At 44.0% G+C, this 12,735-nt stretch overlaps 1 protein-coding gene across 10 annotated transcripts in view; it reads right to left on the minus strand.

The window, feature by feature from the left end:
- CYFIP2 (cytoplasmic FMR1 interacting protein 2) overlaps positions 1-12,735 on the minus strand; it is a 125,237-nt gene that overhangs the window by 74,165 nt on the left and 38,337 nt on the right. For 6 of the 10 annotated variants that reach the window (XM_023617332.2, XM_023617329.2, XM_070233934.1 and 3 more), the window contains 4 exons: positions 11,813-11,904; positions 9,896-10,013; positions 7,351-7,470; positions 6,699-6,824 (listed from right to left, as the gene is read on the minus strand). In XM_023617332.2, the coding sequence (XP_023473100.1) occupies positions 6,699-6,824; positions 7,351-7,470; positions 9,896-10,013; positions 11,813-11,904 (456 nt within the window). The remainder of the gene's footprint in view (positions 1-6,698; positions 6,825-7,350; positions 7,471-9,895; positions 10,014-11,812; positions 11,905-12,735) is intronic. The other 4 variants (XM_023617333.2, XM_023617331.2, XM_070233936.1 and 1 more) reach the window with 1 other exon arrangement.

Raw genomic sequence — 12,735 nt, forward strand, 5'->3', positions numbered from 1 at the left:
TCCTTCTCTTTGCCTCCTCCCTGGCCCCTTAACTCACTTATCCGTCTGCAGAGGTGGGGAGACGGGGGTCTGTGATGAGTACAGCCCGACCTTGGCGCTCTCTCTTGGGATCTGCCTGCCTGCAGGGTGTGTGCCCTCTCCTCTGGGTTCCAGCCTGCTCTTGCAGTAATCAGCCCCTCCCCAACCGAGGAAGGGAGGCACATATTTATGCAGCTGTTTTGCCTGCTTCCCAGTGGGAAAGTCTAATGGGATAAGGGAGGAATAGAAAGTCTGGTGTGGCCTTGGGTGCAAGCCACATTCTCCTGTCTAGCTTTACCAGCAACAAACTTGATCCTTTGACCCCTCATCAGCCTCAAGTGCTAACTTCTAGATTGGTTCGGAATTCAGAGAGGAAAATGTGCCAAATCAGCCTCCTGACAACTGCCTTACTTATCATACCCATCGTGACATGTTTCACTTCCTCCTTCTGCACCAGACTGTAAGTATTGCAGGGGCAAGGCCTGGCTGTGCTGTGCACGTCCCGGCCACACTGTGCATGCCCTGGTCACACTGTGCATGTCCTGGCCTGGCTGCGCTGTGCACGCCCCATCCCCAGGGCCTGGGCCCATGGTGGGCCGTCAAGAAAATTTTGTTGAAAAGGAATGAATGAATGAGCTTTGATGCTAAGCCTTTTTCTTCCTCTAAACCTTAAAGGAAGAAAAAGAACATCTGAGGTAGGGGAAATGGTGAGAACAGAGTTCAGGAGGTGAGGATTTTCACTGGAACCAACAGTGTAACAGTTTTGCTGAAGAAAACCTTTATTGTAGAGAAGTTACAGCAAAGACGCTTTAAAAGAACTTTAGGCCATAAAAGAATCTGGGCTCCTGGCTAGTGATGTAAAAAGGAAATATTGGGACAAAGGAAGGACTAATTAATAAAGAAGTTTCAGAATAAATCCAAACACAGAAGAGTGTACAGATCTGTTAGACCTAATGGAAAACCTTCGCAAATTTGGACTAAGCAGGTTCTTAGCTAGAACACAAAAACTACAAACCATAAAATAACATAAGTCGGACTTTATCAAAATTAAAAACAATTGCTCTTTAAAAGGCATCCCTAAGAAAATGAAAAGGCAAGGTCACCAATTAGAAAAAATATTTGCAACATACACATGACTAAGGACTTGTATCTAGAATATATAAAGAATTTTCACAATTCAATAAGAAGACAGAAACCCAATTTAAAGAGTGGGCAAAAGATTTCAACAAACACTTCACAAAGGAAGATATATGAGTGGCCAATAAGCACACGAAAAGATGCTCAATATCATTAGTCTTCAGGGAATGCAAATTGAAATCTCAATGAGATTTCACTAAACACCCATTAGAATGGTTAAAACTAATAAGATTGACAATATCAAGGACCGTGAGAGTATGCAGCAGCAGAACTCTTAAATATAATTGGTGGGTATATAAAATGGTACACCCACTTTGAAAAACTGTTTGGTAGTTTCTCAATAAGTTAAACATACACCTTCCATATGACCATTCCAAGAGAAATAAAAACCTATGTGCACACCAAGACTTATACTCAAATATTTAAAGTAACTTTATTCATATTGGCCAAAAACTGGAAATGGCCCAATGTTCATCAACAATTGAGTGGATTAACTAATTGTAGTATATCCACATGATGGAATTATACTCAGCAATAAAAAGGAACAAACATTGATATTCAAAACAAGGTGGATGACACTCAAATTATGCTGAGTAAAAGAAGCCAAACATAACTCATAAAATTCTAGAAAATGCAAACAAATCCAGGATGACAAAAACAGTGATTGTCTGGGGCAAAGGATGGAGGGAAGGATAGACTGCAAATGGCACAAAAAGTCTTTAGGAAAACGGAAATGTCATATATGGTGTTTGTGGTTTCACAGGAGAGTATACAACTATCAAAACTCTTTGAATCATACAATTTAAACAGATGCAGTTTATTGAAGATAAATTATACCTTAATAAACCTGATTCCAAAAAACTATAATATCCTCATGGAGATATCACATTCATGATACAAGAGCAGGGTGCTATAAAAAAGGAACATTCAGAGAACAAGATGGAGCTTTTAGACATTAAAAATATGATAGGCAAAATAAATACTATAGAGTTAAAGTTGAATTTAACAGAATATCTCACAAAGCAGAACAAAAATAAGTGACGTACGATAAGAGAGGAAAGATAAGAAAATTAGACACTAAAGCCTGGGTGCCCAACATCTGACAAACAGAAAACCCAGAAAGACACAAGAGAAAATAGAGAGGAGGAAATTATCAAAATTAAAATACAAGGAAATTTCCCAGACCTAAAGAACACGTATTCCACATTGAAATGGCCTATTTAGTATCTAAAACAATGACACAAAAGGCCCTCATCATAATGTCTCACAGTGAAACTTCAGAAACACAAGGATAAAGAGATGAGATGATAAAATTCTAGAGAGGAAAAAGAATAAAGTTGGAGGACTCACATTTCCCGATTTCAAAACTTACTACAAAGCTACAGTAATCAAAATGGTGTGGTACTGGCACACAGATAGATATACAGACAAACCACCCAAGTGAAAAAATGGGCAAGGAATTTGAATAGATGTTTCTCCAAAGAAGATATGCAGATGGCCAATAAGTACATAAAAAGATGCTCAATATCATTAGCTACTAGGAACATACAAATCAAAACCACAAGGAGAAACCGCTTCACATCCACCAAGATGGTGAAAGTTAAAAAGACAATAACAAATGATGGTGAGGGTGAAGAAATCACAACCCTCACACACTGCGGGTGGAACTGTAAAATGGTGCAGCTGCTTCGGAAAAAAATCGGCAGATCCTCAAATTTTTAAACATACAGTTACTGCATGACCCAGAAATTCCACTCCTAGGTATATATCCAAGAGAATTGCAAACATATTTCTACACAAAAACTTGTACATGAGTGTACATATCAGCATTATTCATAACAGCCAAAAAAGCTGAAAGAACCCAAATGTTCATCAGTTTATGAATATACAAACAAATGTGATACGGCCATACAATGGAGGAGGATTCCACCATACAGGAATGGAGTACTGATAAATATGCTACAACATGGATGAACTCTGAAAACATCATGCCAAGTGAAAGAAGTCGGTCACAAAGGATCACATATTATACCATTCCATTTATATAAAATCTCCAGAATATGCAAATCTATGGTGACAGAAAGTAGACTAGTGGTTGCCAGAGGCCGGAGGGATGGGGAAAGGGAGGTATGGGTTTCTTTTGGGGGTGATAAAAATGTCATAAAACTAGACAGTGGTAATGGTTTCACAACTCTGAATATATTAAAAATGACCAAATTGTATACTCAAAAGGGTGGATTTTTTTTTTAAAGATTGGCACTTGAGGTAACAACTGTTGCCAATCTTCTTTTTTTTTCCCTGCTTTTTTCTCCTCAAATTGCCCCAGCACATAGTTGTATATTTTAGTTGTGGGTCCTTCTAGCTGTGGCATGTGGGATGCCACCTCACCGTGGCCTGATGAGCAGTGCCATGTCCGTGGCCAGGAGCCAAACCAGCGAAACCCTGGGCCGCCGAAGCAGAGCGGGTGAACTTAACGACTTGGCCATGGGGCCGGCCCCAAAAGGGTGGATTTTATGGTCTGTGAATTATATCTTAATAATGCTATTATTAAAAAAATTCTATAGAGGAAAAAATAACAGGGAATCAGGGATTAGAACAGAATCTAGCTTTTCAACAACACTGAAAACTAGAAGACAATGGAAGAAAATCTTCAAAATTCTGAAAAAAACACTTTATAATTTAGAATTCTATACCTATATCTATAAGTGAGGGTAGAAGTGAAACATTTTCAGACATTCAAGATCTCAAAAACTTTCTCTCCCATAATTCCTTCCTGAGACAGCTCTTGGAGGATTTCCTCCACCAACATAAAGAAAGAGGCAGCCCTGGGATCAACAGAGAGAGAAAGGGAATCCCCAGGACAAGGATGAGGACACATCTCAGAGTTGTGGCCCGGCAGCAGGTCTAGAGACAAACCAGCTGGGATTGGAAAGAAGAAAAATGGGCTTCAGCAGCAAGGGCTTCAAGAAAAAATAATAGGATTCATAAAATAATGATTGTGATTGACTATTTTGTAAGAAACTTCACATTTTGTTGCTATGTTTGAGGTTTCCTTTTTGATAGGTTCATAGAAAACTAAATAAACAAAAAATAAGGCATTGTAAATTCTAGGAAAAACCAAAGTTGTATGAGAAATGCGCTGACATTAGACCATGTGACTCAGTGATGAACCACAGTTTCTTGATTATAATAATATAGAGTAGTTATTAATTTAAGCAAAAATTAATTAAACCAATAAACTAAATTCCCACTTTGGGAAGATGGGAAATGGGAACCGGGTGTGCTGGGAGGTGGAGATGAGAGAGCTGAATCGTTATCTCCCACAGTAGGAAATCAACAGAAAATGCCATAAATAGAAAAACCAAGAAACGGCCTCCTAAGCCTGTCACTTAGAAATAGCGAGATAAAAACCAGAAGAAATAGCTTAATGAGGTGAAAGACGTTTCTTATTTTGGGATTCAGGGAGGAGTGTGGTGGCACAGGTTACTACTCTTGCCTTGTTTTATTGTTGTTAAATGCCATGTAGAACTACTTTTCTTAAATTTTTTTTGCATATTTTACTAACAAAATAAAAATTATAAAACCTCTCAAAGTACAGTAAAGTAAGGACTAGAATAAAATGCAGCAAAATGTTACTGGTGGTTGTCTTCAGATGATTTTATGAGGCTGTGGGAAGGTGAGGGTAGCAGGGGGTTGGGAGGAGTGTTTTCTAAATTACTTCCTGTGCATATGTATCCCTTTTATTAAAGAAAGAACAGTGTACACACTTTTACCAAGTTGCATGTCCCCTCTGACTGTAAGTGTCACTTTAAATAGGTTTGAGAAGGATTTTCTCTCCTAGTGATGACGATGGGGATACTGTCTTCCTGGCTGACTATCAGCAATGGAAATGCCAGGTCACTGGACCACGCAGTGCGATGCCAAGTATGATTACAAATTGTCTCCTGCCTGAATTACACCCCTGAGCCTCAGTCCTTTAAAGTGCAGCTTGGAGATCTGCTAAAGAACATCTCTAACCCATTACATGTGTCTGACCCTTCACAGCTTTCACAGCTCATCTGCATCATTATCTCTGACAATTATTGCTTGATTCTCAACAATAACTCTGGGATGAAAGTGGGTAGAGATTATCAGCTCCATTTTACAGATAAGGAAGCTGAGACTGAGAGAGATGAGGTGACTTTAGGGCCCAGGGTAGGATGCAGGTCTCTGACTTCTAGGCTTCAGATGGTCATGAAAGAGGTAGCTGTCACTCACAACCTAGTGTGAAGGAATTTTTTCCCCCAAATAGAAATATCTTTTTGAAATTGAACAAACAAAAAAACAAATGAGAAGGTTATAAAGCAGGAAGTTAAGAGTCTTCTCTCTAGAAATTACTCCCGTTAATGGGTTGGTAAAAATGAAAATAAATACTTAAGTTCTTCAGATTTGAGCAAATATGTAAAAGTACATTAATTTCAGTGTAAACGGGATCACTTTACATGCCGTTCTTTATTTTTTTATTTCATTTTATTTTTTGGTGAGGAAGATTCGCCCTAACATCTGTTGCCAATCTTCCTCTTTTGCTTGAGGAAGATTGGCTGAGATAACATTCGTGCCAATTTCTATTTTGTATGTGGGATGCCTCCACAGCATGGCTGATGAGTGGAGCAGGTCTGCACCCAGGATCTAAACCTCTGAACTTGGGCCATGGAAGCAGAGTGCGCAGAAATTTAACCACTCAGCCACGGGGCCAGCCCCCTACATGCTGTTCTTTAACCTGTTTTTTTTAACTTAACAATATACTGTGCATATCTTTCCATGCAGCTACATCCATTTCAGAGGCTGCAGAGCATCAACAAATGACATAGCTGTACTGGGATTTATTTTACCTGGTGCCATATTAAAGAACATGTCAGTTGTTTCACACATTTTGGTGAAAACATATAAACAACACTGTGATAAATATCCCTGTACATACATCTCGGTACAGTTGGCTTATTTTCCTCGGATATATTCCCAGAACTTCTGAGTCAAAGGGAATGCACGATAAAAAAAATAGAATACATATGATCAGATTGCCCTCACAGAAAGCCTGTAAAATGCAGACTGGCCACCCAAAGTATCTGAGAAGGGCTATTTCCCACACTTCAACCAGCCAAAGGCACCACCGACCTTCTAAATCTTTACCATCCTGCCTGGTAAACACCACCTCTCCTTTTAGGTTTTATTCGTAGTTCTTTGAGCACTCAGCACTTTGCACACTTTTCTTATCTCTTTAGCCTTTTGTTTTTCTCTGCTTCTTCAGTTGGTTTCCTTTTGCTCATTTTTCTAACGGAGTGACCCCTTTCCCTCAGATTTTTAAGAACAGAATGAGTTTCTAATCATTTCTGACTAGTAACTTTTGACAGAGACGAATTCGGCGGGAGGACGGTGGACAGGGCAGTCCACGCACGCGAGGAGGACCAAGGCTGCCGTCTGGCTCAACCACTCCTGGAACCACCACAACCGACAGTGAGCAGCCGCCGCTGGGGGCGGAGAAGACCCAGGGAGTCAGCACCCACCTCGACAAAGGCAAACTTCTCCTCGCTGGTGTAGTTGTAGCGCGTGGCTCGCTCGTACTCCTCTGCCGTGCCGGGGCAGTCCTTGTTGCAGAACTTGTCGGTGGGGTGAACCAGCTTCCAGGAGTACTGGGGAGAGTGGAAACAACCCAAATGCCCATCAGCAGATGAACAGATGCACAAAATGTGGTGTGCTCATGAGTGGAATATTATTCAGCCATAACAGGGAATGAAGCCCTGATTGGTATTACAACACAGATGGATCTTGAACACATACGAAGTGAAAGAAGCCAGACACGAAAGATCATATATTCCATGATTTACTTACAGGAAACATCCAAATAGGGAAACCTATAGGGACAGGAAGTAGATTGCTTAGGACTAGGGGGATAGGGAGTGGGAGAGGATCATACGGGGTTTCTCTTAGAGGTGACGAAAATGTTCTAAATTTGACTATGCTTGCACACCTCTGTGGATATACCAAAAACCAACAAATCGACATTTTAAATGGATGAATAGTATGGTATGTGAATCATATCTTAATACAGCTGTTAAAAAAAAAGTCCTGGGAGAGGCAGAGGCAGACAGATTCCAAGTGAACAGAGGTGAGTCCGGGGCGGGGGTGGGTGGGAGGCCCTCGGTCCAGGACACCTACCACCTCCATGACGTGGGCGCTCCACTTGGATAAAAGCTGCAGGCCCCGCAGGGCCAGGTCGAAGAGCTCGCGGTACTCCTCGTCCGACTTCTGGCTGTCCAGCCCGGAGCCTGTCACCACCTGGGGAACATCGGCTGTCACCCTCACTGTCTATGTGCCTGGCACTTTCATCCATTATTCCACTGATTCTCCCAAGAGCACTACGAGGCAGGTGCTATTGCTACACCCCCTTGACAGGTGAACTGAGGCTCAGACGGGTGCCTTCCTGAAGGCCACGTGGCTTGTCAATGGTTGAGGGTGCAAAGTGAGGTGGCGTGATGCCAGAGCCCCACTCACAGCCACCCCAGGATATCGCAGAGCAGCAGCTCTCCATATTTTCCGACTGCAATTTATAGTAGGAAGTAAATTTTATACAGTGACTCAGGAACATGTACCTACCCAGAGATATTAAATATAGACATGAAACATTTTTCCAGAAGCAATTTTACTCTTAATACATGGGATTTCCTCTGATTTTCTATTTTACTTCGTACAACAATGCTAATCACAAACCACTAAACTGATTTCACAACTCACTAACTAGACATGACTCACTGATTGAAAAGCACTGGTGAAGACAAACATCTATTTCAATGTGTAATATTCCACAGTGAAATATAATACGTATGTATGCATGGGCATATGCACGAACACACGTGTATATATGTGTGTATGTACACACACACATACATAGAGAGCCAGTCCTCACTATTTGTGGATTCCGTATTTGTGAATCTGCCTACTCCACTAAAATTTATTCATACCCTCAACATCACCACTCACAGCACTTTCTCGGTCATGTGCAGACGTGCACAGAGCTGCAAAAAAAAGAGCTGGTCACGTTCCCAGCTGAGGTTGAACAAAGCAATGCTGATTTCTTGTTTAAGCTCTGAACTGTAAACAAGTGTCCTTTTTGTGGTCTATTTAGTGCCACATTTTCCACATTTTGTACTTTTTACTGATGATTTCACTATTTAAAATGGCCCCAGTGCAGTGCTGAAGTTTGGCCTGGCATTCCTAACAGTAAGAGGGTTATGAAGTGCCTTATGCAGAAAATCGGTTTTAGATCAGCTTTGTCAGACATGAGTTATAGTGCCATTGGCTGTGAGTCAATGTTAATGAATCAACAATATGTATTACATAAGGTGTCTTTAAACAGAAAAGCACATGAAACAAGGTTACGTATTGATTGGTTGATGAAAATGTTGTAACCAGAGGCTCACAAGAACCTAATCCTGCATTTCCTCTAGGGAGAATGGTTCAGTATTTGCTAATTCAGAGTTTATGCCCACTTTATAGAACACAATTGCAGCAAATAACAAGAATCGTCTGTATACACACATGTATAAAGTGTATAATTTAAAAAATAACTTTGAGCCAGATTCATTCTTAGACCACACCAAAACTTGACAAGGAATGAAGGAGGCCCCTGCATTTAAATTATTCCCATAGCTTTAGCTCAATTGATTGGCACATATGGTTATGAAAGCCAAAGGTCTGGGCTTGATCCTGGTCCATGTCCACCAGGAGCCCTCCCAAGAACGTGGGTCACTGGTCCAACAAGCACACCACCTGCATTTGTCTGACTGTCTTCATTTCAAACATGTTGCCTGTTGATCAAAGATCTTTTCTGAGTTAGGATTTGGAAAACCGGACCACTCTGGCCACCAGCCACATGGTGGAACCAGTGAGCACACATGGGATAGTGAGTCACCCAGGACTGCCAGGGGATGAAGGCATTCAAATCAGGGGACCTGTGTTTGTTAAATCAACATGTATAGTTATTGGAAGGGTTTATGTGGGAACAGATCCAGAAGGCTATATAAACCCAAGTATTAATCATAGTTGGTTCCGGGTGGTAGGATTTCACGTGACTGATTTTCCCACCTTTTGCATATCTGTATTTTTTCTGAGGTTTGCGCATTGATCATGTCTCTGTACTCAGAAAAAGAAAATTTCAATGCTAGTAAAAATGCAATTAGTGGGATTACAGCAGATTTTTATGGCCTTCTTTTGCTCTTAATTGTTATTTTCTGGCTTATTACAACGATCATTTATTACTGTGTAGTTTTAAAATACTTAGATGGTGCCATGAGCATGAGTGTCGAGAGCTGTTTCTCTTGCCATCCAGAGTGGAGATGGTTGGATCATAAAGAGATAGAACAACGACTGGGCCATTGCTATCTGCTGGGCACAAGGCATGCTCCATGAATCATGGGTTTAATCCTCTCAATGAACCTTTCAGGATACTGTTATTACTCGCATTTTACAGATGAGGAAACTGATGCATAGAGATATTGAATAACTTGTGAAGGTCAGCAGAAGAACCAGAATGAAACCCAGTTCTGTCTGACTGTAAAATCCGTGCTCTTGGCCATTCTGCCCTCCTGCCTCTGACGGACATCCTCTCACTCCTGCTCTCCATTATCCCCTGTGAACATTTCCTTCTTGACTTCTCACCCTGGGCCCATGCAGGGCTCCACCCTGGCAGCCAGAGCGAGCTCACCTCACTGTTGCTGTAGCGAGCAAGTTCGGAGATGAAGCGGATGTGGTCATCCCGGATCTGAACCATCTGCTCGCAGATGTTGTACTGGGGGCTGATGCTGCTCTGGGTGCACGTCCACCTGGGCAGAAAATCATGAGGTCGGATGGGTCCTGGCCTTAGGTGCCTGGGCGGGACAGGCTCTTTCTACTCACTAGTTGCTCCTGGTGCGCAGCCAATGGGGAAAGCTTCCCTGGGTGGAACCAAGAGGCGTTCCAGCCACAGCAAGAGAGCCTGCTAGATCCCATGCCGTGGGGACTGCAGGCTGAATGGAATAGCCCTTCTTCCTTCCCTGAGACCCAACCCCAGGCTCTTCTAGCTATCCTGTGGCCACGGTACTTACCAGTTATATGAGCGAGGAGGGACTTGCAGCCTCTCTAGGGCTACAAAAGGCTGGAATCCAAGCAAACAAAAATCAAGGTGGGCGACCTCCCACAACCTATCTACTGACTCTGACAGCACTGATAGCCTGTGGTTGAAGCTGGCTTCGGAGGGGGCCTTTGGGGAAAAACCTAAAGGGACTGTGCCTGTTTTTCCACAGTGACCTGGCAACATGGAAGCACTCCATGTGGAGGGATGCCATGATCATTCTGAGAGGCACTGCTGGAACGTGTGCTCACACTCTCTCTCTCTGTACTCCTCCTCTTCCTCCTTCCTCTCCAATTCTTTTTTGAAAGATACCATTGGGAAAACCAATGGAAATGAATGAATGAAAACCTTCACTCTCCTTCCCCAAGAGAAAAAAGACAGTACCCTTCACCCGCTTCCACCATCCCATGCCGGGTGACCCAGGAGACAGACTAAAAGCATGGGCACCAAACGAGGCAGATAAACGTTTTGGAAAGAATTTAATATTTCAAAAGAAGCCCCCAAATGGCCCTCATTAGGCTACACAGAGGGTGACGGACTTCGTCACACTTACACTTTGGTGTTACTCTGAGTTACTTGTGTGGGATGGGGACATGCTCACTGGAACCTCTGACCCCCGACCCTGGCCACATCACTATTCCCAACCAACATCAGGTGGTTGAGAATTGATGCAGGAAACATGAGCAGATGAGTTCAGCATTCTCGACTCCATGCTTTTCCCAGAAAACCTCCGCCCACTCTTGCAGTGGGCAGGTTTTAAAGAGACTAAACCACCTTTCCTTGGTGAAGGTCATTCACAGGTGCTCGAAGCTGGTGGAGTTCAAGGACACTCCATTTACGTATTTTTAAGGTGGTAACACCCTCAGCCCTGACTAAAGGACAGTCGGCCCCTCTGTACAGAAAGGCCAGAGTCACTCGGCTTTGGGAAGAGATGCAGGCAGAAGCAGCCTCCTTAACACCTCAAAGGTCAAAGGGATGGTCAAGGCTATAGCAGGATGTCCCCCAACTTCCCTGAGGCACTGACACACCAGATCTTAGCACAGATTACCTAGGACGGTGGTTTGTAAGATGACCTAAGGTGAGGCCATCAACCCACTTCACAGGTGGAACTGCAGGAACCACTCAGTGACATACTTACTGGCTGGACACAAAACCTGAGGGGAGGATCAGGGTGCCGAAGAGCGATGAAGCTGCCCTGCTCCACCTGACCTCGAGGGCCAGCCATTCCTCCCCCTTCTCGAGCAGAGGAGGACTCCAGCTGGCCACGGTGGGGCGTGGCTCCACGCTGGGACAGGAGGGGCGGGTGGCTGCGCTCTGAGCCCTTTTGAACCCCGGCAGCAAAGGGCGGATACAACCGGGCTCAGAGTGCCCTCCATGGCCCCCCTGCAGAGTTCCGATGGGATCCACTTGTCCAGGGCTCTGGGGAGGGAGGAGGGGCTGAAGTGGCCCCTCGCCCCCTGCCCGGGCTGGGCATCCTCACAGGAGCCGAGAGACATTACGGCAGGCACTCACTTGGACTTGTTCTCTTCATAGTGAGCACTGGTCTTAATGTATCTGGCCAGCTCTATCTGCATGTCGCCGAAAAGGGGCACCACCTGCAGCTGCTGCAAAGGAAGCAAACACAGGCGTGAGACGCTGAGGGAGGGAGGGGCCGGGGCTGCCTTGCACCAGGCCAGGCTGGCTTCCATGTGCCTCTGGGCCAATCCCTAGTTTCTGCTTCCCATGATGCTACCGTGGGACCCTGGGACCAAAAAGAGCCCCAGTCAGTGTACAGGTCCTCCCCCGCCTCCAACCAACCCTATGTTCTAGCAACTGAGCCCAGAGGGGCAAAGTGACTTGTCTAAGGTCACCCAGCGGGCAGAACAGATGAAGGATGAGGACCAGATGGCCTGCTCCTCAGGCAGGGTCCTTTCTGCTCCAATTTTCCTCTGGTTAGAGGACTCTTGCTGCTTCAAACATCGGACTAGGAGTGAGTACCCGGATGCGGATGGCAGGGTGTGGCCTTCCTGAGAAACTCCACAGTGTGAAGTAATTGGAGCCATATCACCTAACACGAGAGGGCAGACGACTCTCATCGGAAGGCCAGGTCAAGTGGAGGGGAGGCCGGGATTACCGTCTGCTGCTGATGCACTAGGCACTGTGCCAAGCGCTTCAAAACCAGGATTTTTAGGGTAGTGAAACTGTTCTGTACGATAGCATCAGGGTGGATACATGTTCTGCAGTTGTCAAAACACAAAGAATGTACACCAAGAGGGACCCTAATGTAAACTACAGACTTCGGGTGGTTATGATGTTATCAATGTGGGGTCCTCGATTTAACAATGTACCACTCCACTGGGGGATTTTAATAATGGGAGGGGCTGTGCATGAGGAGGGGCAGGGGGTATACGGGGAATCGCTGTACTTTCTGCTCGATTTCACTATGAACCTAAAAC

Source organism: Equus caballus, chromosome 14 (assembly GCF_041296265.1).
Source record: "Equus caballus isolate H_3958 breed thoroughbred chromosome 14, TB-T2T, whole genome shotgun sequence".
NCBI classification, from domain to species: Eukaryota; Metazoa; Chordata; class Mammalia; order Perissodactyla; family Equidae; genus Equus; species Equus caballus.